This window comes from Somniosus microcephalus, chromosome 5, assembly GCF_052327205.1.
Source record: "Somniosus microcephalus isolate GS21.2 chromosome 5, FLI_Smic_1.0, whole genome shotgun sequence".
NCBI classification, from domain to species: Eukaryota; Metazoa; Chordata; class Chondrichthyes; order Squaliformes; family Somniosidae; genus Somniosus; species Somniosus microcephalus.
In genome coordinates this window covers 13977315-14002776 of record NC_140991.1, presented here as the reverse complement: position 1 = coordinate 14002776, position 25462 = coordinate 13977315, and the positions used below count along the sequence as shown (strand labels likewise).

Below are 25462 nucleotides of genomic sequence, written 5' to 3'. Positions count from 1 at the left end.
GGCGCAGCTTAACCTTTTTTAGTCTAAACACTTTCCATTTCATGGCTATAACGAATTTCTAGCCCATTTATCTTCAACAGATTTCCTGGAAGCCTTTTGAAGATTGTTATATCAATATTTATTTTTAAATAATCCTCATGCTGTTTTATACTTTCAGCAAAGTAACTCATTTAATGAAGTAATTTAATGTGATGACAGCAGAATCAGTTTGATTGCATCACTCATTGTCTTATATGTCACAAAGCCTTGAGTTTGACACCTGGGGGAAGGATTGTGTATCTTGGACTTTTAGTCAGTTGCTCTCAAACAGCTGGACAAAGTGTTACCAGAGGAGGAGGAGAAAAATGGAAAGTGACTCAGAACACCCTGCCAACCCCAGCATGCCTGAACCTCCTGCATCCCCAATACTGTCACCAACTGCTGCCGGTTAGTACCCAGGAATTATTTTTATGGTTCCATTTTGATTGCTGCTTGCTAAATTAATATGAGCTTTCCGCTCCTAACACACAGGACCTGCCGGCATCAGCACGCCTGGACCTTCTCAGTCTCCAGGACTTTCAACATCTGCTGATGGTTAGTACTCATGAGTTACTTTTATAGTTTCATTTTGATTGCTGCTTGATAAAATAATTTGTGAGCTTTCCGCTCTTAACACACAGAACTTACAGTGTCATGGAGTCTGTGGGCTGCTTACCAGTTTGTTTGCCTATCACAACCACCCTTGATTTTTAAGTTGCTTCCACCTTCAAATTAGACAATGGGACAGAGGTGAGCAAGGAAAATAAGAGGAATTTTACGATGTGTTTAAAACAAAGGATAAAAATGATAGATTAGGCTTTAAAGCCAAATTAAAATAGGATAAACAATGGTAAGAGAGAATACGAGGTAAGGGAAGTTAGGGTGAGCTTGAAAATAGTTCACACGTTAAATTTATATTTATATCTAGCTGCATTTAGCCCCCATGGGACTGAGGGGAACTCATAGAATTATAAAATGATACACCACAGAAGGAGGCCATTTGGCCCATTGTGCCTGTACCGGCTCTTTGAAAGAGCGATCCAATTAGTTCCACTCTCCTGCCCTTTCCCCACAGCCCTGCAAATTTTTCACCTTCAAGTATTTTTCTAATTCCCTTTTGAAAGTTACTACTGAATCTGCTTCCACCACCCTTTCAGACAGTGCATTCCAGATCATAAAAGAAATTGCTACGTAACAGAAATTCTCCTCGTGTCGCGTCTGGTTCTTTTTCCAATTACCTTAAATCTGTGCCCTCTGGTTACCAACCCTTCTGCCACTGAAAACATGTTCTCCTTATTTACTCTAACAAAAGAACATAGGAACATAGATGTGTTCATATGTTCCTATGATAAAGTAAATAAGGAGAACAAGCATTGTTCAAAATAGAGGTGTTCAAAACCCTTCATGATTTTCAACACCTCTATTAAATCTCCCCTTAACCTTCTCTGCTTTAAGGAGAGCAACCACAGCTTCTCTAGTCTCTCCACATAACTGAAGTCCTGCATTCTTGGTATCATTCTGGTAAATCTCCTCTGCACCCTCTCTTTTCTAAAGTGTGGTGCCCAGAATAGGACTCAATACTCCAGCTGGGCCCTAACCTGTGATTTATAAACATTTTGCATAATTTGCTTGCTTCTGTACTCTGCCTCTGTTTATAAAACTGAGAATCCCCTATGCCCTTTTAACTGCCTTCTTCAATTGTCGTGCCACCTTCAAAGATTTGTGTATGTACATCCCCAGGCTACTCTATTCCTGCACCCCCCTTAAAATTGTACCATTTTGTTTATTTTTTAGGCTTACAGTGTCAGCCATGGCTCAGTGGGTAGCGCTCTCACCTCTGAGTCAGAAGGTTGTGGGTTCAAGTCCCACTCCAGAGACTTGAGCACAAAAATATAGGTTGATGCTCCAGTGCAGTGCTGAGGGAGTGTTGCACTGTCTTTCGGATGAGACGTTAAACCAAGGCCCCGTCTGCTCTCTCAGGTGGACATAAAAAAATCCCACGGCAATATTTCAAAGAAGAGCAGGGGAATTATCCCTGGTGGCCTGGCCAATGTTTATCCCTCAATCAACATCACAAAAAAAAATCAGATTATCTGGTCATTATCACATTGCTGTTTGTGGGAGCTTTCTGTGTGCAAATTGGCTGCCGTGTTTCCTACATTACAACAGTGACTACACTTCAAAAGTACCTCATTGGCTGTAAAGCAGTTTGGGACGTCCTGAGGTTATGAAAGGCACTATAGAAATGCAAGTCTTTCTTTCTTTCTAAAATTGTACCATTTAGTTTATATTTCCCCTTCTCTTTCTTCCTACCTAAATGCATTGCTTCATACTTTTATGCGTTAAATTGCATCTGCCATGTGTCTTCTCATTTCACCAGTCTGTCTATGCCTTCCTGAGGTCTGTTACTATCCTCCTCACTGTTTACTACATTTCTGAATTTTGTGTCATCTGCAAACTTTGCAATTATGCCCTGTATACCTAAGCCCAGGTCATTAATATATATCAAAAAGAGCAGTGGTCCCACTACTGACCGCTGGGGGACATCACTGTATTCTTCCCTCCAGTCTGAAAGATAATCGTTCACCATTACTCTCTGCTTTCTGTCCCTTAGCAAATTTACGTATCCACGTTGCCCTTTAATTTTGCTAACAAGTCTATTACAGTATGTGGTACTTTATCAAACACCTATTGAAACCCATATTCACTACATCAACTGCACTACCTTCATCAACCATCTCTGTCACTTCATCAAAGAACTCAATCAAGTTAGTCAAGTACAATTTGCTTTTCACAAATCCATGCTGGCAGCCCATATTTTTCGAAGTGACAATTAATTTTGTCCTGAATTATTGTCTCGAGCGGTTTTCTCACCACCGACGTCAGGCTGACTGGCCTGTAGTTGCCTGGTTTATTCCTCTCCCCCTTTTTGAACAAGGGTGCAATCTTTGCAATCCACCAGTCCTCTGGCATCTTTCCCATATCATGGCAGTTTCTTCCTGGGAGGGTGTCACTACTGGATACTTCTCTGGAAGTACCTTCTACGTGACACTTGGCTGCTGTGCTGAGGGGAAAGGTGGTAGCCTGATGTGCTGCTGTCCTGAGAACCAGCAGCCTCATGCTGATTGCTGCCATTCCATTGGATCTGTGTGTACACTGAACATTGGGCTCACTGACCTAATAGAAGGTATCAGACCCTGAAAGCCCTGAGAGACAGTAGCCTGCATTCCAGATACTTTTTAAAAATTATATTCATTCCTGGGATGTGGGCATCGCTGGCAAGTCCAGCATTTATTGCCCATCCCTAATTGTCCTTGAGAAGGTGGTGGTGAGCCACCTTCTTGAACCGCTGCAGTCCGTGTGGTGAAGGTTCAGATTCAGATTCAGATTCAGATTAGATTTATTTGCCATATGTAACAAGTACAATGGAATGCTTGTTCCCCGTAGGGACGCGTCAGCTATACATACAGCGCCGCGTTCAGAGTCAATACAATGGCTTCCCGTGGCAGTGGGAGCACGATGTCCCTCAGCCGCTCCGTCCTCCTCTTCACCGCGGCCTCCTCCTCACTGTTGCCGACTCCACGTGTGGTGGCCTGCTTCTCCCGCTCTGGCCACCATGCCCGGCTCCCCTCCTCCCATCCGGACTGCGAGTTACCCGAAATGGAGCTGCCGGCCGACGTGCTGCAGTGTGTCGTGAGTCTGGTGCTCCCATAGTGCTGTTAGGTAGGGAGTTCCAGGATTTTGACCCAATGACGATAAAGGAATGGCGATATATTTCCAAGTCAGGATGGTGTGTCACTTGGAGGGGATCTTGGAGGTGGTGATGTTCGCATGCGCCTGCTGCCCTTGTCCTTCTAGGTGGTAGAGGTTGTGGGTTCGGGAGGTGCTGTCGAAGAAGCCTTGGTGAGTTGCTGCAGTGCATCTTGTAGATGGTACACACTGCACCCACGATGCGCTGGTGGTGGAGGGAGTGAAAGTTTAAGGTGATGGATGGGGTGCCAATCTAGTGGGCTGCTTTGTCCTGGATGGTGTCAAGCTTCTTGAGTGTTGTTGGAGCTGCACTTATCCAGGCAAGTGGAGATTATTCCATCACACTCCTGACTTGTGCCTTGTAGGTACCTCCTACCTGCTCTTGTAGGCACATTATTTATGTGGCTGGTCCAGTTAAGCTTCTGGTCAATGGTGACCCCCTGGATGTTGATAGTAGAGGATTCGACAATGGTAATGCCGTTGAATGTCAAGGGGTGATGGTTAGACTTTCGCTTGTTGGAGATAGTCATTCCCTGGCACTTGTGTGGCATAAGTGTTAATTGCCACTTATCAGCCCAAGCCTGAATGTTGTCCAGGTCTTCATCATCTGAGGAGTTGCGAATGGCACTGAACACTGTGCAGTCATCAGTGAACATCTCCACTTCTGACCTTATGATGGAGGGAAGGGCATCAATGAAGCAGCTGAAGATGGTTGGGCCGAGGATACTGCCCTGAGCAACTCCTGCAGCGATGTCCTGGGCCTAAGATGATTGACCTCCAACAATCACAACCATCTTCCTTTGTGCTAGGTATAACTCCAACCAGTGGAGAGTTTTTCCCCTGATTCCCATTGACTTCAATTTTACTAGGACTCCTTGATGCCACACTCGGTCAAATGCTGCCCAGTGGAGATTAAAAAGCTGCACATGGATTCAGAGTTGTGTAGCTCAGATCTCCCAAGTACTTACCTGAAGGAAGGATGTTCGAGGAACATCACAATTACATGGAGATTCTGAGGCCAATCTCCCAAGATGTGTTGTATGTGGTAGCTAAGACTCTGGAGTCTACACCCTTTCAGGCAGTGAGTTACAGACCCCCACCACCCTCTGGGTAAGAAAAGTTCTGCTCAACTAATCTGTCTACCAATTACTTTAAATCTATGCCCCCTGGTTATTGACCGCTCTGCTAGGGGAAAATAGGTCCTTCCTATTCTCCTAATTTCTTCACCCAGAGGGTTGTGGGGGTCTGGTACTCGCTGCCTGAAAGGGTGGTAGAGGCAGGAACCCTAACCACATTTAAAAAGTACTTGGATGTGCACTTGGGATGCTCTAACCTGCAGGGCTATGGACCAAGAGCTGGGAAGTGGGATTAGGCTAGGTAGCTCTTTGTTGGCGGGCGCGGACACGATGGGCCGAAATGGCCTCCTTCCGTGCTGTAACCTTCTATGATTCTATGATCCATTCTATCTCAGCCTCCTCTGTTGCAAAGAAAACAACCCCGCGGCACGGTGGCATAGTGGTTAGCACTGTTGCCTCACAGCGCCAGGGACCCGGGTTCGAATCCGGCCTCGGGTGACTGTCTGTGTGGAGTTTGCACATTCTCCCCGTGTTTGCGTGGGTTTCCTCCGGGTGCTCCGGTTTCCTCCCACAGTCCAAAGATGTGCGGGTTAGGATGATTGGCTATGATAAAAATTGACCCTTAGTGTTAGGGGGATTAAATACGTGGGGTTATGGGGATCGGGTGGGATATGTGTCGGTGCAGGCTCGATGGGCCGAAATGGCCTCTATCTGCACTGTGGGGTTTCTGTGATTCTGTGTGTGATATCCAATCTTTCCATACAGCTAAAATTCTCCAGTCCTGGCAACATCTTCATAAATCTCCTCTGTACCCTCTCTCGTGCAATCACATCTTTCCTGTAATGTGATGACCAGAACTGTACGCAGTGCTCTAGCTGTGTGCAAGATTTGGACCACAGGTCACACACAGAATACCCAAAGGGTCTTAGGAGTCATAGGTCATTTTATTAAGGAGCGAAGTTCAAATATAATCAAATACAACACCTGATCAGGATAGATATAGACATACAACCCGTAACAGATGAGAACGGTTTACTGGCCCCAGAACGGACGAACGGACGGAGAAGAGAGAGAACGGTGGTCTTAGATCCCTGCAGCCTGCGGCACTGGTCTCTTCCTCTTTGGTCATCCCCCGAGGCTGGCGGACGTGTTAAGCTGAATCAACCTTAGAGGTTGAGCTTCAGCCAATGTCCCAAACTCCTCCATCACCATCCCGGGGTATGTCCTGTCCCACCGGCAGGACAGACCCACCAGGGGTGGCGACACAGTGATATACAGTCGGGAAGGAGTGACCCTGGGAGTCCTCAACATTGACTCCGGACCCCATGAAGTCTCATGGCTTCAGGTCAAGCATGGACAAGGAAACCTGCTGATTACCACCTACTGCCCTCCCTCAGCTGATGAATCAGTACTCCTCCATGTTGAACAGCACTTGGAAGAAGCACTGAGAATAGCAAGGGAACAGAATGTACTCTGGGTGGGAGATTTCAATGTCCATCACCAAGAGTGGCTTGGTAGTACCACTACTGACCGAGCTGGCTGAGTCCTGAAGGACATAACTGCCAGTCTTGGCCTGCAAGAGGTGGTGAGAGAACCAACACGAGGGGAAAAACCTACTTGACCTCATCCTCACCAATCTACCTGTTGCAGATGCATCTGTCCATGACAGCATTGGTAGCAGTGACCACCGCAGTTATTGTGGAGACAAAGTCCCGTCTTCACACAGAGGACACCCTCCATTGTGTTGTGTGGCACTACCACTGTGCTAAATGGGATAGATTCAGAATAGATCTAGCAGCTCAAAACTGGGCATCCATGAGGCGCTGTGGGCCATCAGCAGTAGCAGAATTGTATTCCACCACAATCTGTAACCTCAAGGCCCGGCATATCACAGGATGGCGTGTGACTTGGAGAGAAACCTGGAGGTGGTGGTGTTCCCATATGCCTGCTGCCCTTGTCCTTCTAGGTGGTAGAGGTCGCGGGTTTGGGAGGTGCTGCCAAAGAAGCCTTGGCGAGTTGCTGCAGTGCATCTTGTAGATGGTACACTCTGCAGCCACGGTTCGCCGGTGGTGGAGGGAGTGAATGTTTAAGGTGGTGGATGGGGTGCCAATCAAGCAGGCTGCTTTGTCTTGGATGGTGTCAAGCTTCTTGAGTGTTGTTGGAAGCTGCACTCATCCAGGCAAGTGGAGAGTATTCCATCACACTCCTTACTTGTGCCTTGCAGATGGTGGAAAGGCATTGGGGAGTCAGGTGGTAAGACATTTGCCGCAGAATACCTAGCCTCTGAGCTGCTCTTGTTGCCACAGTATTTATGTGGCTGGTCCAGTTAACTTTCTGGTCAATCGTGACACTCCCCCCCCCCCCCCCCCCCCAGGATATTGATGGTGGCGAATTCAGCGATGGTAATGCCGTTGAATGTCAAGGGGCAGTGGTTAGACGCTCGCTTGTTGGAGATAGTCATTGCCTGGCACTTGTGTGGCAAATGTTACCTGCCACTTATCACCCTAAGCCTGAATGTCGCCCAGGTCTTTCTGCAAGCGGGCATGGACTGCTTCATTACCTGAGGTGTTGTCGGGGACCCATAGCCTCTGCTGTATCCAGTGCGCTCAGCCGTTTCTTAATGTCACGTGGAGTGAATCAAATTGGCTGAAGACTGGCTTCTGTGGTGGTGGGTCCTCAGGAGGAGGCCGATATGAATCATCCACTCGGCCCTTCTGCCTGAAGATGGTTGCAAACGCTTCAGCTTTGTCTTTTGCACTCACGTGCTGGGCTCCACCATCACTGAGGATGGGAATAGTCCTCCTCCTGCCCCCCCGTTAGTTGTTTAATGGTCCACCACCATTCACGACTGAATGTGGGAGGACTGCAGAGCTTTGAGTTGATCCATTGATTGTGGGATCGCTTAGCTCTGTCTATGCATGCTGATTCTGTGTCATCAGCTTATCCTGGCTGTATGCTAGGCAAACCCATTTCTTTTATAAAATCATTATTTTTTTTACAATTCACAATTTCTTCCAATTCATGATTTCTTACAATTCCCCATCTTGAGAAGGAAATATCCTTACTGACTTCTCACAATTGGCTCTTGATTAATCCTGCGAGTTCTAAGTTATCGGCCCACTGATACCATTCATGCCCAGGGATGCTGGCTGGCATTGTAGGATACTTCCCACCACTCGTAGTTCCCTAATTTACTTATTGCTCTCTCAATTTGGGAGTTAGTTAGTAAGGAGACTCAGACATGAAGATTTCCCCCTTTCTTACAGTCCACTCCTTTGAGAGAGAGGAGCAACCTCCAACCCCTCACACAGGTTCAATTCACTGTTCCGGTGTTCCAATTCTGCCCCGCCTGGGGTGTCCTCTGTTTCTTCTATCTTTCCTGATCTTACCCCGCCTGGGGTCTCCTCTGCATTGCTTTGGATTTTCTCCTGTGGTGTGCTCAATTAATTTGTTAGTGCTGATTAGTCAAAGGCATGAGTACACAATTGGCTTATGCATCAAAGTCTTACTACACGGGTTACGTATATCAAATACACTATCATTGCATGTTGGAGAACTACCAGAGCGTGTGAAATGTCTTTTCCCCACGCTCTTTTACCTTCAAAACACAATTATTACAGTTACACGTTATAATTCAGTCTTATAATCATTAGCACATCGACCAAGTACATACATTTCAAGCAACAATGATGCAGACAAAGAAAACAGACATTGTAAAGAAAGCTACAGTTTAAAATCTAATCAACAAATCATGGACGTAAAAGATTCTCCAGCTCGCTCTTTTACTCGTATCCATCTTGTGGATAATTCTTACTAAATTTATTTCTCCCTAGCCTCAATTGTCCCAATCCAAATTCCATGCAACTCTCCGCTTCAACTTCAATTTCAATCCCTCTAACAGGTACCAGTGTGTTTAACTCTATTCTAATTGTTTCATTAATTAATTAGTTTCTCAATGGAGTATGTGTCAATGCTTTCACTTCTTCTCTCCATTTCACACATCCCATTAATTACCATTCTATCTCATTCATGAGCCCTGGAGGAACTTTACTGTCCAGTACAATATTAAAGATAGAAAACATAGATCAAACGTTCCCACTTGGTCTCAGTTATAAAATTACATCATATTTCTCTTTGTTCTTCAGATGCCTTTTTAAATGACTGTAAAAATACTGAATATAACAGGAGAAAAATTATTTTTCACATTTAAACAAATCAAATCAAACTGCTTTGGAAATTTCACCATAGCAACCGCAACTCCAAGGTTAAATCTTAAGACGGAAAAATTTGGTATCAACCATTTTGGGGCACTAACATCGCGTTGGCGCTAGTTTGCGCCGGCGACTGCGATATTCAGTTTTAGGGTGATATTCAATTTTAGCGCCCCAAGAGGGAGGTGGAGCGGTAATTCCAGCGCTCCACTTCCTTCTTAGAGCACTAACCCTGAATATCGGGGCGGTGCATTCTGCAGCGCTACGCACTGGGCCACGTAGCTGTGCCGCATGGAAGGGTTCTTCCCCTCATTAAAGGGGAGGGCCCAAGCCCACAACTCTGTGGGGCCCTACCTGGACCACCGGGGAGCGAGGTGCCGGGCCAATAGCCCAGCACACAAGAGGAGTGCCAGGCTGCCAGATCGCGGCACGGACCCCGCGTTCAAAGAGGTAACGGGCCGCGACAAGTAAGTCGGCCGATCTCTTTTTTCCCACCCGCCACCTCCCCTTTACTTAACGCCCCGTGAGCCTCCTGCCACTTCGTTCCTGCCCCCTGAATCGGTCACTGTCATCGCCCGGCACAGATTCGGGGGCGTGGGCCAATTTTGCAGGCGGGGCGTAATCAGGACGCTGTGCACAGTGATGACGTCACCATCGCCTGCGGAGTGGGGCGCTACTGGTTACCACCACCGCTAAACTCCCACTGAATTTAGTGGGAGTCATTAGTGGTGCCACGCCTGGGCGAAAAGTCGTTGGTGCTAAGGTACCCGATTTTGTTAAACAAACTTTGTTTTTCTCTGCTTTTCCACACCAGCTTAACTTAAATTGTAGTTCAAAGATTTTTTCCCAATTCTGGGTACACAATCATAAATTAAAATGAACATACTCAACGTATTCTTAAAACTTCCAAAATCCAAGACAAGACTACAAAGGGTTAAACAGCTTTTCGCTCTGTGCACAGAGAAGTCATGGCCCTGTGGGTAGCGGAGCAGGCCCAGGGGCCGTGTAGCCTGATCCTGCTCCTATTTCGTGTGTCTAATTCTGTTAGATTCAGGAGATGGTTCTGTGATAGTAGATTGGCGGTTAGGATCAGATCAGCCATGATCTTATTGAATGGCGGAGCAGGCTCGAGGGGCCGATTGGCCTACTCCTGCTCCTATTTCTTATGTTCTTATGTTCTTATGTAAGTGGGTAGAGCTAAAACAAACATAACAGACAAAAAACAACAGGAAATGCTGGAAAAGCTCAGCAGGCCAGGCAACATCCATGGAGAGAAATTAGAGTAGACGTTTCGGGTCGAAACCCTTTTTCAAAACTGGAAAGGAAATAAAATAGATCGAAGGCAAGGCTGCGATAGAACAAAAGAAGTAAAGAGACATTAAGAGGTATTCAAAACCAGACGAGATGGTAATAGGACAGTGGAGACAAAAGACGGATCAGATTAGGTGTGAAGTGTACTGGCAGGATGAGAGACAGCTGCCATGTGGGAGAGAGAAAAAAAAAGGAAAGGGGGGGGGAAGGGAAGACCCAAAACAAAGGGGTGAAAAAAAAAATAAGTAAAAATGTGATAGGGGCCGAGGTTATGATCTGAAATTGTTGAACTCGATATTGAGTCCGGAAGGCTGCAATGTGCCTAATCGGAAGATGAGGTGCTGTTCCTCGAGTTTACGTTGAGCTTCCGTGGAACAATGCAAGAGGCCAAGGACGGTGAGGTCCGAGTGGGAATGGAGCGGTGAATTAAAATGACAGGCGACCGGAAGCTCGGGGTCACCCTTACGGACTGAACGGAGGTGTTCCGCAAAGCGGTCACCCAATCTGCGTTTGGTCTCCCCAATGTAGAGGAGACCGCAACGTGAGTTTTTCCAGCATTTTCTGTTGTTATTTCGGATTTCCAGCATCTGCAGTATTTTGCTATCAAACATAACAGACACTTTCTTTTAAAGACAGACTTTCAGACAAATACTGTAACTTCTTAAACATTCATAATCAGGGAAACTTCCACACTTTAACACACACTTCCACACAAACTGAAAATGCAGCATTTTTTTTTAAGGTTCCTTTCACTCAGCAAAGGGCCTAGAAATTGGGTTGGGGCGCCAAAGTGGCGCAAAAGTTGCCTGAGCGCAGGATTTAGCGCAGCGATCGGAGTAATTCCGATCACCAGAAATTCAGTTTCAGTGCCGCTCGAGGGACACGGGGCGAGGCTCGAGGCGCTCCACGTCCCTCTTAGGGCGCTGAAACTGATTATCGCAGCACAACGTGCCGCAGCGCCACACGCTGCGGCACGGCACGCTGCGATACTGCAGGCCTTCCTCCCTCTGTTAAGGGGGAGGTGCCTGCAACAGCGCGATCCCCGATCACGAGTGCCGGCAAATGAGCCCGGCACCAAGGAGAAGTGCTGGGCTCTCGGGAAACAGCCGGCAATGCCGCGGTGGGGGGGGGGGTTAGGAGGCCGGGGACGGAGGTGCTGGCAGGCGGCCGCCGAAAAAGCGGCCGCCCCGCACCTCCACCTTAACTTGCGCCGCTGCCGGCACAGTAAGGCCCCGTGAACCGGGCGCGGGTAGCGAGCGGCGCAACTGCGGCGTTCGCTACCAAATATCGCGAACGGGGCACGAATGGGGCGCTGCGCACACCGATGACGTCATCGGTGGCGGCGCAGCGCAAAAGCCTAATGCCACCATTAGCGCCCCTACTGAATATCGCGGGAGACGCAGCCAGTGGCGCTATAGCCACTGACTGCCTCTTTAGGCGCTAACAGGTGGCGCTACTCACCCAATTTCTCCCCCCTTGTGTTTTATTTTTCTTGGCACAGAAAGCTTCCGTGTCAGTTTCAACTTTAAGGGGTTTTTTTTCCGCTTTTTAAACTGTGAGGCGCACAAGTGTGTTCCGTAGGCCAACTTATCTTGGCCTTTTTTTTAAGCTTAAGTTTGCACTTCTGGACATCCCCAGAGAGCCTGTCGAGAATGCAATCATAGTCCCCATCATACTCCTCTAAAATTAATAACTAGTGTTTTATACAGTTCAAGCATAACCTCCATGCTCTTATATTCTATGCCTCGGCTAATAAATGAAAGTATCCCGTATGTCTTCTTAACTACCTGCTACCTTCAGGGATCTGTGGACATGCACTCCAAGGTCCCTCTGTTCCTCTACACTTCTCCGTATCCTACCATTTTCTGGGCCAGAAATTCGCAGCCAGAAGCGTGAGTACGGTCGGTGTACTCACAAATCTGGCCGTTGGAAATGCCGGCGTTCATCAGGAACAGCGCATGCGGGGAACGCCGGCATTTCCAGACCCGAGGTCTATTCACAGCGCGTGCGACTGCACAGGCAGCGCTTGCGCAGTGAACTTTGTAGATTTCACTGATGGATTCAGTGAGGTTAAGTCCCTAGAACTTACACTTGAAAAAAGCAAGTGTAAAGTTGTTCATTGGCTGGGGAAGGAGATATATTTTATGGAGGAGCTTATGAAATGCAATATTTAGGTTTGGGAAAGGGAGGGAAGTTATTTTAAGAAATTTTAAGTAAGTTTTAAACTTTAATTTTTTTTTTTTAAACGGGTTTTCAGAACGGTAGGTAGAAGGAGCAATTGTGGCTGTGTGAATGGAATGTGAGAATGAGTTATGTATGTATGTCCACATATAATCCTTTACGTATATGTATGTATGTTTTATATTCCTTTACTAAATGTGTATGAATGTATATTTTTAATTATGATTTTCCAATAAGTTACTTTCTCTGAAAGTCATAATTAAATAATACATTCATACACATAATTAAAGGAATATATAACATGCAAAGGAATATATACAGACATACATACTTTCAGAAGCTCCACGATAAGAAATATCTTCCTCCGCAGCCTCTGGAGCAACTGCACCCATGCTTTTTTCATGTGTACGTTGTAATGACTTGACCTCACTGAAAGCATTAAGGAAAGCGGCGAATTATACTGCGCACGCGCTGCCTGTGCAGTCGCACGCGTTCTGCCTCTGAATCCCTTCGTTCAGAGGACAGGAAATGCCGGTTTTCCCCACATGCACTGTGCATGCTGAAAACCGGCATTTCATCCGGCCAGATGCGTAAGTACCCCGACCGTACTAGCGCATTTGGAAGGGAATTACTGGGCCAACATTTTACATGTCAGTAAATGGGCCAGAAATTCCAGAACGGGGCTTGCAGCGCATGCAAGCCCCGTATTTCCACTTACCCCGCGCTCCTGCCGATCAGCTCCAGGGACGCCTGCACTTGGTGAAAGAGAAATAAGAATCCCGGGCAGCGTGTGACGTCACGCCGCCCAGGAGTGCAGCCAGCGTGACTGGAGCCCTATGCTGCCATTTTAAGTTGCTAATCGGATTGGGCCTTTGTCATAGCGGTAGGATCCCCGCCGCTGGGCCAGATCAGGGTAGGGTTTCGAACCCCGCTCCAGACAGTCCCGGCAAGTGAAGTCGGAGCTCCAACTTTAAATTCTGGGTGGACATCCAGCGGGATATTTGCGTCCGTGGGTGTGGGTGGCCCCCCCTCCTTGTATAGCTTGTGGCAGCCCGTAAAACCCTCCCGCCATAGGACTAACCGCCCTAATGGCTGGTTCAAAGATGGTTACGGTCACGGAATGAGCATTAATCATGGCCATAAATCCTTCCACCACTTCAAACAGTTCCACAAAGGGAACAGTGTGAAGACACGTATGACGACAACATTGCTAAATAAATAAATGGAATTTAAAAAATTCTTTTAGGGCTTTTAAAAGTCTTTAAATTGCTTTAATTCTCTTTAAAACTACTTCAGATTACTCAAAATAATGTAAACATTTTAAAAATTTTATAAAAGTTACCAAAATCTTTAAAAAACTTCCAAAAACCTATTTAAACTGCTGCTTTGCATGTAAAAATGCTCAGCAGCTTGACAGAAACATTGGGGGCGTGTCCAGTGAAACTGAGACCTCAAGGGGCGTGTCTCACTTACACTGCACGCTTCTGGCTCCGCGCTGGCTGCACTCCTGGGCGGCGTGACGTCATACGCTGCCCGGGAATGTGCTTTCTATTTCTGTAAGTTCAGGCGTCCCAGAAGCTGATCGGCGCGAGCGCGGGGTAAGTGCAAATACGGGGCTTGCACGCGCTGCAAGCCCCGTTCTGGAATTTCTGGGCCAATGTATATTCCCTTGCCTTGTTAGCTCTCCCCAAATGCATTACCTCAATTCTCCAGATTGAATTCCATTTGCTACTTCTGCCCACCTGACCAGTCCATTGATATCTTCCTGCAGTCTACAGCTTTCTTCCTCACTATCAACCACATGGCCAATTTTTTTTATCATCATGCCCCTTACATTGAAGTCTAAATCATTGATATATACCACAAAAAGCAAGGGACCTAGTACTGAGCCCTGCAGAACCCCAGTACTGAGCCCTGCAGAACCCCAGTGGAAACAGCTTTCCAGTCACAAAAACACTCGTCGAACAGTACCCTTTGCTTCCTACCACTGAGCCAGTTTTGGATCCAACTTGGCACTTTCCCTTGGATCCCATGGACTTTTACTTTTCTGACCAGTCTGCCATGTGGGACCTTATCAAAAGCCTTGCTAAAATCCATATAGACTACATCAAATGCACTACCCTCATCGACCCTCCTCGTTACCGCCTCAAAAAATTCAATCAAGCTAGTCAGACACGACCTTCCCTTAACAAATCCATGCTGACTGTCCTTGATTAATCCATGGCTTTCTAAATGACGATTAATACTGTCCCTCAGAATATTTTCCAGCTATTTGCCCACCACCGAGCTTAGGCTGACTGGGCTGTAATTACTCGGTCTATCCCTTTCTCCCTTTTTAAAACAACTGTACAAAGTTAGCAGTCCTCTAGTACCACACCTGTAGCCAGGGAGGATTGAAAACTGAGGGCCAGAGCCTCCACTATTTCATCCCTTGCTTCTCTTAACAGCCTGGGATACATTTCATCCAGGCTTGGTGATTTATCTACTTTCAAAGATACTAAACCCCTTAATACTTCCTCTCTCAATAGGTTTATCTCATCTAATATTTCACACTCCTCCTCATCAACTACAATGTCTGCATCGTCCTTCTCTTCTGTGAAGACAGACGCAAAGTATTCATTAAGAACCATACCCACGTTTTCCACCTCCACACACAGGCTACCTTTTTGGTCTCTAATAGGCCCTACTCTTTCCTTAGTTATCCTCTTGCCCTTTATGTATTTATAAAACATCTTTGAGTTTTCCTTGATTTTACTTGCCAATATTTTTTTATGCCCTTTCTTTGCTTTCCTAATTTCCTTTTTAATTTCACCCCTGCACTTTGTATACTCCTCTCAGCTTTCTGCAATATTTAGCTCTCGGTATCTGACATAAGCTTCCCTTTTTTCCCTTATCCTACTGTATGCCTCTTGACATCCAGGAGGCTCCAGATGAGAGTCCCACCCTTTTTCTTTGAACATATTTGCTCTGAACCCTCACTATCTCCTTCTTGAATGCCTTGCACTGCTCTGACACTGATTTACCTTCAAGTAGCTGTTTCCAGTCTACTTTTGCTAAATCACATCTCAGCTTAGTAAAATTGGCCTTTCCCCAAGAACTTTTACTGCATTCGACAGGACTGAAGTGCTCTGCCGTACCTCTATTTAATAGACTACTAACTAAACTTTAGTTTAACCCACTGACCTAACTTAGAGAAAAAAAGACCAAAATTTACTCAAGTTTTAACAAGAACCACACAGATACTAAACACAAAAGAAACTTTATATTAGATATCTAGATATTCAACTTAGAGTCCTCCTTTTGTCACAAAAGCAAAATTCTGCAGACGCTGGAAATCTGAAATGAAAACAGAAAATGCTGGAAATACTCAGGTCAGGCAGCATCTTACCAGTGAATTTCTTCTCTCCACTGAATCCTACTACAGGTATCACCAAATTCTGCCACTCTGCTTGCGATTCACTCCGATTGCGATTCACTCAGCTCTGTGCTCAAACTCTCATTTCCTTCCAATTCGAGTACATGCCCAATATTCCTACTCCCTGTCTTCTACCGCCTAAAGGTCTCTTAACCAGGTCATTTGCCTTCAATTCCATGAGCTTTAATTTTAGCTAACAGTCTCTTATGTGGAACCTTATCAAATGCCTTCTGGAAGTCTATATAAACTATATCCCTAGACATTCCCCTGTCTACTACTTTAGTAGGACTAGCTGAAGTGCTTTTGCAGTGTGCCGGCATGGGCTCGACAGGCCGAATGGCCTCCTTCTGTGCTGTAACCATTCTATGATTCCAGTTACTTACTCAAAAAATTCAATTAGGGTCATTGGACATGATCTACCCTTTATAAATCCATGTTGGCTCTCTCTAATCAGCTCAAATTTCTCTAAGTGCTCAAACACTCTGCCTTTCATTATAGATTCCAATCATTTCCTCACAACAGATGTTAAACTAACAAGTCAATAATTTCCTGATTTCTCTCTCACCTTTCTTATGAGTGGGAATGAAAAAAATAAGTGACACAATGGATGAGATCAAGGGGGTTGTGGCTGAGGAGCATGGGGCAGAATCTTGGTCCAGGGATTCATGGGCGGGCTTAAGAACACACGCTTTCCATCATCATTATCATCATCCTCATTGTTGTAGTCACGGCAGATGAAGTACCTTCTCACCTGTTCCATCTCCTCATCATTATCTTCCTCCTCTTCCTCATCATCTGCCCCCCATTGTTGCAATAAATCTGCAGGGAAGGAGGGCATAAACTAAGAACGGGTGAGCATAACCCCTATTGTGATTTGTGAAATTATGTTTGGAAGCTTGTGGCTGTGTGCTGCTTCCATAGAGATGATGCCATGAAGACTGTAGGTGTGCAACCACTGAACAGGTACCTGCACTGTCTCACTGATCTCGTCATCGCCAATGTCTAAAGCAGAGTGCCTTCTCAGTACCTCCATGGCCTTGATGTATGGAATGCCCCTTCTGGTCCCACAATCATTGTGTGTAAGTTTCTCCTGCAACACAATTGAGTCAATAAGATGAAAGCCAGCATTTGATGAATGTCTCCGAGGAGGCATCAATCAGTTGATGTAATAGATCTGCTTGTATCACCCTGTTAAAGCGGATGAAGGGTTTTAAGGTTCTGCATGCAAGTAATTGCTGTTGGGGGAGATGGCAACACATACCTTAAGATCACAAGTTAGTTTTCCGCTTAACCACAAAGTAGTGTGAAGGGTTACTTATGCAGCTATTAATTTTAGAGGGTCAACAGTATGTTGATACCCCATGGTGCCCAAAGACAGAAAAGGGAGAGTGGCCAGTGTGTTACATTAGCTTAGCATAGTAGCACTCCAGCTTCTGATACATGTCTTTTGAATGAGGCATATCCATGGCCCTATTTAAAGAAACATTTATCCTACCACTGAAACAGATTAACCAATCATTTATTTAATTCCTGCTTATGGGACCTTGCTGTATTCAAATCGGCTGCTCTGTTTTCCTACAGCACACAGTTTCCTATAGTGACCACACTTAAAAAGTAATTAACTGGCTGTAAATTACTTTGGGACACCTTTGGGATGTGAAAGGCACTAAATAAATGTAGGTTCTTGTTGTTCTTCTTACCTTTCCTGACTTTGTCAGGTTATTGAACTTCTTGAGATACTAGCCTGCAGTTCCACTGGGGTCGAGTGAGATGGCACACTTTTTGTGGCTTCCTCCCATGGTCACCCAGCAATCTCTTTATTTTATGCATCTCAGTCAGGAGGGTTTGTAGTCAGTTGCATTGAAATTGTGTGCTCTTTTCTGCCTCTGCGAAATGTCCTGCTCCTTTCTTTCGCTGTCCTTACTAGATCATTTTTTAAAAGTGCCTCAAAAATCACATATAAATCATCCAGTACAGTTCCTACCCCAACACCGTCACCTCTGGATTTCCCCAATAATCTATCCTTGGCCCCAACCTCTTCCTCATCTTCTTGTTGCCCCTTGGTGGCATCATCCGAAGACATGGGGTCAATATGTATGCCGATGACACCCAGCTGTACCTCTTCACCACATCTCTCAACCTTCGACTGCCTCTGTGGTGTCAGACTGACACCCAGTCCTGGATGAATTGCAGTTTCCTCCAGTTAAACATTGTCCTCAACCCTCACCATAATCTCCGTACCCTGGATTCTGATTCCATCCCCCCATCCTAGCCGTGTTCTCAGGTTGAACCAGATTGTTTGCAACCCCTGCATCATATTTGACCCTGAGCTGAGCTTCCGACCTCATAGCCTCTCTATCACAAAGACCACCTAATTCCCCTTTGTAACATTGGCCACCTTTGCTCGTGCCTCAGCCGAAAACCTCGCCCATGCCTTTGTCACTTCCAGATTCGACTATTCTGTGAGTTCAAATCCCACCATGGCAGTTTGAGAATTTGAATTCAGTATAAAAAAATCTGGAAATAAAAGTGACCATGAAGCTGTCGGATTGTTATAAAACCCAACCTGTTCATTAATGCCCTTTCGTGAAGGACACCTACCATCTTTACCCGGTCTTGCCTCTATATGACTCCAGTCACACCAATGTGGTTGACTCTTAACTGCCCTCTGAAATGGTCTAGTAAGCCACTCAGTTGTATCTAACCACTACCAATGTTTTAAGAAGTAGGCCCACCACCTTCTCAGGGCATCTAAGGATGGGCAATAAATGCCGGCCTTACCAGCAACACCCACATCCCGAGAATGAATTAAAAATGAATGCTCTCTTCACGTGATCTACCATCCTCCACTCCCCATAAATTACAGCTCATACAAAACTCTGGTCCCCATTCACCATCCTACACCAAGTTGTGCTTACCCATCACCCCTGTGCTCGCTGATCTACATTGGCTCTTGGTTCCCCTAACGCCTCAAATTTAACATTTTCATCCTCATGTTTAATGACCTCTGTAATCTACTCCAACCTTACAACTCTCCAAGAATTCTACGCTCCTCTGACTCTAGCCTTTTGTGCATTCCCCCCTTTGCCCCACATGGCAGCTGTGACTTCAGCGGTCTAGGCCCTGCGCTCTAGAATTCCATCCTTAACCTCTCAGCCTATCCACCTCCCTGCCCTCCTTAAAATCACCACTTTCTCCGCTCCTAATATCTCCTTCTTTGGCTTGGTGTCCATTTTTGTCAAATTGCGTTCTGTGAAGTGCATGGGATTTTAACATTAAAGGCATTATATAAATGCAAGATGTTGTTGTAGCATTCAATCAAGTCACTCAACCAAGCACTTCCCTACTTAACCTGTTACTCCCTAGCCTGCTGCTGCACTGTTCAGCTAGATTTGGCTTTTTAATAGCTGCTATCTCATTCCCAAGCACTCCCAGCACATTACTCCCATTTTACATTGGATTTGAACTAGAGAACCATCAAAGTATATTTAACTGAACTGACCCAGCAAATTACTGTGGGATCAGTGCAGCAGTGGATTGACAGAGGCACATCTCAGCTCAGGGGAACAAAAACAATTGGTTCTGTAGAATTTCAGGGTCAAAGTATTTTCTATTGATTTACTCCATTTCTAAAATGGGGGCATTTACATTGTAATTTTCCAGTTTCACAGCCTCAGTTTTGCTGGTTGGCAACACATATCAGAAACTCGGGGGAGCAGTTTGCACCATTTTTCAACTATTTAAGTGAATGGTTAGAAAATTGTGTACTGCATGCGGCTGGATTTCCAATATTCATTCCGAATGAATGAGACTGTGTGCTGCTTTTCAAATCTACAGTACTCAATTGTGTCTTGTTAACATTTTCAAAACTTATACTGATGGCAGAAAGTAACCTGTAGAGGCAGGGAGGAAAGAAGGAAGGAAGGGAGGAAAAAGAGAGAGGGTGGGAGGAAGAGATTTTATTTCCCTAGTGCCTTATTGCATCTCTCAGGACGTCCCAAAGTGTGCAGTGAATTAATTTGAAGTGGGCTCATAAAACTCTAGCTTTTGTGATGTGTTGAAATTTTGTTGCAATGACATTGTGAATCCCTATCAAATTAATTATTCTCTCAGGCTCAGAATTTAATGTAATAAAACTACTAACATTTTTTGTTACAGAGACAATTACCAGGGAAAATGAAGCTGTTCTTTAATCCAAAGTGATTTGTCTAGGGGACAAAACCTGCAGTTGGGGGACGAGCAGCAACCCATGAAAGAAAACCCACTGTCCTGCCTCTTTCTCCGTTATGTTGGTAGAGGCAAAAACCCTCATCGTATTGAAGTGCCGTAACTTACAAGGCTATGGACCAAGAGCTGGGAAGTGGGATTAGGCTGGATAGCTCTTTTTCGGCCAGGACAGACACGATGGGCCAAATGGCCTTCTTCTGTGCCGTAAACTTCTATGATTCTAAGATTCTATGGTGCCCCCATTACTGGAGAGGACTCCACTGGGGACTGCGCTGATTTGAAGTTTGGGTCTCTTGTCTCCACAGCCTCCTCCTTCCAAAACAGAAGGATTTACATTAACTATTTTTCAGACCTCATAACTAGATTGGATAGGGCAATGAGACCTATACATAATTTAGTTTTGAGATTATATTTATTTTATTACATCATCATTTTCATAGAAGAGCAGCAGCAAACGCTTTAAAATTGTAAATCTATCTATTAAATGTTGGAAGCAGAGGAAGATATAGAGCTAATGGGGAGAGTGTGGAACAAAAGGGTTAGTTTTGGATTGCTCTGGCAAAGAGTCAGCGCAGACAGAATGGGCTGAATTGTCTCCTTCCTGTGCTGTAAATGTCTACAGTTCTATCTTATTAACGAGAAGATGATTGTTGCTAGCCAAAATACACAGTTGTATCAAAACTAAATTTAATTCATAAATATCACATTCCAAGTATGAAGACTGATTGCTTAATTATAGACAACAAAATGAATTTATGCTTCTTTTTAATTGTTAATCTATAAATACAAGTTGTTGTTGTTAATGCCATTTATTAATTCCACAGTCAACTTTATGGTTCAGTATTTGAGATATTTTTTGATGCACAAGGTTTGTACTGAAATCTTTCATTCTCTATTGACAGCAGACATCCTGCAAGATGTGGAATTACTTGGTAAGTTGAACGATGACCAGAAAGACATTTCAAGGGGTTGATAATGTGATCCCTTGTGCTCCAAGATCAGCTGCGTTTCAGGCACAGAAACCCACTACTATTGGTTGCAAAGGCCTGAGGTAACGCAATTGGCCAGAATGTAGCAACTGGAAATGTGCACATAAAGTATGTAAGGCTGCTTGAGAGTATGGAAGTGTAGTGATTATGGTACTGAACTCATGATCTAGCAGTCATGACTTCAAATCCCATGGTAACAAGTTATGAAATTGAATTCAATAAATCTGGTCATTTGTCTGGTGGCACCAAATTACTATGGGAAAAAAGTTGTTGATTTGTCATAAAAACCTAACTAGTTCACTCATGCCCTTTGGAAATCTGCGACCCCGACCTGGTTTGGCCTGATTAAGTTTTGGAAGGGGTACAATGCAGATTCAACAAAATGAAACCAAGGCTTAAAAGGTTAAATTATGAGGTTAGGTTGCATAAACCTGGCTTGTTTCCCCTGAGTGTAGAAGGTTGAAGGGTGATCTAACCAAGATGTTTAAAATAATAAAGAGATTCAGTAGGGTAGATACAGAGAAACTATTTTCTCCTTTCTAATGCTACATCCAGGGGGATGGGCACCAAGAAAGCAAAACAAGGTGCACAAAGGAGTGGGAGAGACAGATAGCACTAGAGTAAGAAATGTAGGTGGGGTCAGACTAAGAGAGAATTCAAGAAGGTCTAAGATAGGTTTACAGTACATGTGTGTAAACGCACGAAGCGTGGTAAATAAGGTTGGTCAGCTGCAGGTGCAAATAGCCACATGGGCCACATGAGCCATATGATGTGGTGGCGATAATGGAGACCTGGCTCAAAAAAGGGCAGGATTAGGCATTAAATATTCCTGGATATTAGGTGTTCAGGAAAAAGATAGGGAAGGAAAGAAAGGAGGTGGGGTGGCAGTATTGATTAAAGAGAATATTACAGTGCTGGGGAGAGAAGATAAAAAGAAAGACTTGCATTTATAAAGCGCCTTTCACGACCACCGGACGTCCCAAAGCACTTTACAATGAAGTACTTTTTGAAGTGTAGTCACTATTGTAATGCGGGAAACATGGGAGCCAATTTTGCACTCAGCAAGCTCCCATACACAGCAATGTGATAATGACCAGATAATCTGTTTTTTTTGTTATGTTGATTGAGGGATAAGTATTGGCCAGGACATCGGGGATAACTTCCCTGCTCTTCTTCAAAATAGTGCCTTGGGATCTTTCACGTCCACCTGTGAGAGCAGACGGGGCCTCAGTTTAACATCTCATCCGAAAGACAGCACCTCTGACAGTGCAGCACTCCTCAGTACTGCACTGCAGTGTCAGCCTAGATTTTTGTGCTCTGGAGTGTTTGGAGTGGGACCTGAACCCACAACCTTCTGACTCAGAGGCGAGAGTGCTACCAACTGAGACACTTGCTGACAGATGTCCTGGAGGGGTCAAGGACAGAATCTGTTTGGTTAGAGTTAAGAAATAATAGAGGTGCCATTATACTACTAGATGTATTCTATAGGCTGCCTACTAGTGGGAAGGATATAGAGGAGCAAATTTGCAGGGAAATTTGCAAGAACTATAGCATAGTGATAATGGGGGACTTCAATTATCCTGATATAGACTGGGATAGTAATAGTGTAAAGGGCAGCGGGGGAAGAATTTCTGAACTGTGTTCAGGAGAACTTTCTTGATCAGTATGTTTCCAACCCAATGAGGAAGGAGGCATTGCTGGATCTGGTCCTGGGGAATGAGGTGGGTCAAGTGGATCAAGTGTCAGTAGGGGAACATTTAGGGGACAGGGATCACAGTATCACAAGGTTTAGATTAGCTATGGAAAAGGACAAGGAGCAATCTAGAGTAAAAATACTTAATTGGCAGAGGGCCAATTTCAGTGGGTTGAGCCCGGATAAATTGGAATCAAAGATTGGCAGGCAAAACTGTAATTGAACAATGGGCTGCCTTTAAAGAAGAGATGGTTCGGGTACAGCCGAGGTACATTCCCACGAGGGGGAAAGGTAGGGCAACTAAAGCCAAAACTCCCTGGATGATGAAAGAGATAGAGAGTAAGATGAAGCAGAAAAAAGGGGTGTATGACAGATGTCATGTTGAGAATACAAGTGAGAACCAGGCTGAATATAAAAAGTTCAGAGGGGAAGTGAAAAAGGAAATAAGAGGGGCAAAGAGAGAGTATGAGACTAGACTGGCAGCTAACATAAAAGGGAATCCAGAAGTCTTCTTATAGGCATATAAATATTAAACGGGTAGTAAGAGGAAGGGTGGGGCTGATTAGGAACCAAAAAGGAGACCTACTCATGGAGGCAGCGAGCATTGCTCAGATACTAAATGAGTACTTTGCATCTGTCTTTACCGAGGAAGAAGATGCTGCCAAAGTTAGAGTGAAAGAGGAGGTAGTTGAGATACTGGATGGGCTAAAAATTGATAAAGAGGAGGTACTAGAAAGGCTGGCTGTACTTAAAGTAGATAAGCCACCAGGACCGGATGGGATGCTTCCTAGGATGCTGAGGGAAGTAAAAGTGGAAATTGTGGAGGTACTGGCCATAATCTTCCAATCCTCTTTGGATAGGGAGGTGGTGCCAGAGGACTGGAAAATTGCAAATGTTACACCCTAGTTCAAAAAAAGGTGTAAGGATAAACCCAGCAACTACAGGCCAGTCAGCTTAACCTCGGTGGTGGGGAAGCTTTTAGAAACGATAATCCGGGACAAAATTAACGGTCACTTGGGCAAGTGTGGATTAATTAAGGGAAGCCAGCACGGATTTGTTAAAGGCAAATTGTGTTTAACTAAATTGATTGAATTTTTTGATGAGGTAGCAGACAGGGTTGATGAGGGCAATGCGGTTGATGTGGTGTACATGGACTTCCAAAAGGTGTTTGATAAAATGCCACATAATAGGCTTGCCAGCAAAGTTGAAGCCCATGGAATAAAAATGACAGTGGCAGCATGGATGCAAAATTGGCTAAGTGACAGGAAACAGAGAGTAGTGGTGAACGGTTGTTTTTCGGACTGGAGGACGGTATATAGTGGTGTTTCCTAGGGGTCGGTACTAAGACCACTGTTTTTCTTGATATATATTAATGACTTGGGTACAGGGTACAATTTCAAAATTTGCAAATGACACAAAACTTGGAAGTATAGTGAACAGTGAGGAGGATAGGGATAGACTTCAAGAGGATATTGAAAGGCTGGTCGAATGGGCAGACACGTGGCAGATGAAATTTAACGCAGAAAAGTGCGAAGTGATACATTTTGGTCGGAAGAATGAGGAGAGGCAATATAAACTAAAGGGTACAATTCTAAAGTGGGTGCATGAACAGAGAGACCTGGGGGTATGTGTGCACAAATCGTTGAAGGTGGCAGAGCAGGTTGAGAAAGCAGTTGAAAAAGCATACGGGATCCTGGGCTTTATAAATAGAGGCATAGAGTACAAAAGCAAGGAAGTTGTGATGAACCTTTATAAAACACTGGTTCAACTACAACTGGAGTAGTGTGCAATTCTGGGCACCGCAGTTTAGGAAGGATGTGAAGGCTTTAGAGAGGGTGCAGAAAAGATTTACAAGAATGGTTCCAGGGATGAGGGACTTCACTTACATGGATAGACTGGAGAAGCTGGAGTTGTTCTCCTTAGAGCAGAGAAGATCTAGAAGAGATCTGATAGAGGTGTTCAAAATCATGAGGGGTCTGGACAGAGTAGAGAGAGGGAAACTGTTCCCATTGGCGGAAGGGTTGGAAAAACTGTTTTACATAGCGAGTGGTTATGATCTGGAATGCACTGCCCGAAAGGGTGGTGGAGGCAGACTCAATCACGGCTTTCAAAAGGGAAACAAATAAGAACCCGAAGGAAAAATAATTGCAGGGCTACAGAGAAAGGGCGGGGAAGTGGGACTAGCTGAAGTGCTCTTGCAGAGGGCCAGCACGGGCTCGACAGGCCAAATGGCCTCCTACTGCGCTGTAATGATTCCATGGTGGAGTAGTGCAGAACAAGAGGGCATAATCTTAAAACTGGAGCTAGGCCATTTAGAAGTGAAATCAGCAATCACTTTTTCCACACAGAGTAGTGGAAATCTGGAACTCTGTCCCCAAAAGTCTGTCAGTGCTAGGTCAATTGAAATTTCCAAGACTGAGGACGATAGATTTTTGTTGGATAAGGGTATCAAGTGGTATGGAGCAAAAGTGGGTAAATGGAATTGAGGTACAGATATGCCTTGATCTAATAGAATGGTAGAACAGGCTTGAAGGGCTGTTCCAGTTTCCATGTTCCTGTGTACACGTCCCATACTCTTAGTGCCCTCTGGC

The 25462-nt window shown here is 45.0% G+C and overlaps 1 protein-coding gene across 5 annotated transcripts in view; it reads left to right on the top strand.

The window, feature by feature from the left end:
• The first annotated feature begins 301 nt into the window (after positions 1 to 301).
• The window catches only part of LOC147116898 (uncharacterized), a 347723-nt gene continuing 322562 nt past the window's right edge, over positions 302 to 25462 (top strand). For 3 of the 5 annotated variants that reach the window (XM_085987340.1, XM_085987341.1, XM_085987339.1), the window contains exons 1-3: positions 302 to 426; positions 511 to 573; positions 21092 to 21121. In XM_085987340.1, the coding sequence (XP_085843466.1) occupies positions 345 to 426; positions 511 to 573; positions 21092 to 21121 (175 nt within the window). In that variant the 5' untranslated portion in view covers positions 302 to 344. The remainder of the gene's footprint in view (positions 427 to 510; positions 574 to 21091; positions 21122 to 25462) is intronic. The other 2 variants (XM_085987343.1, XM_085987342.1) reach the window with 1 other exon arrangement.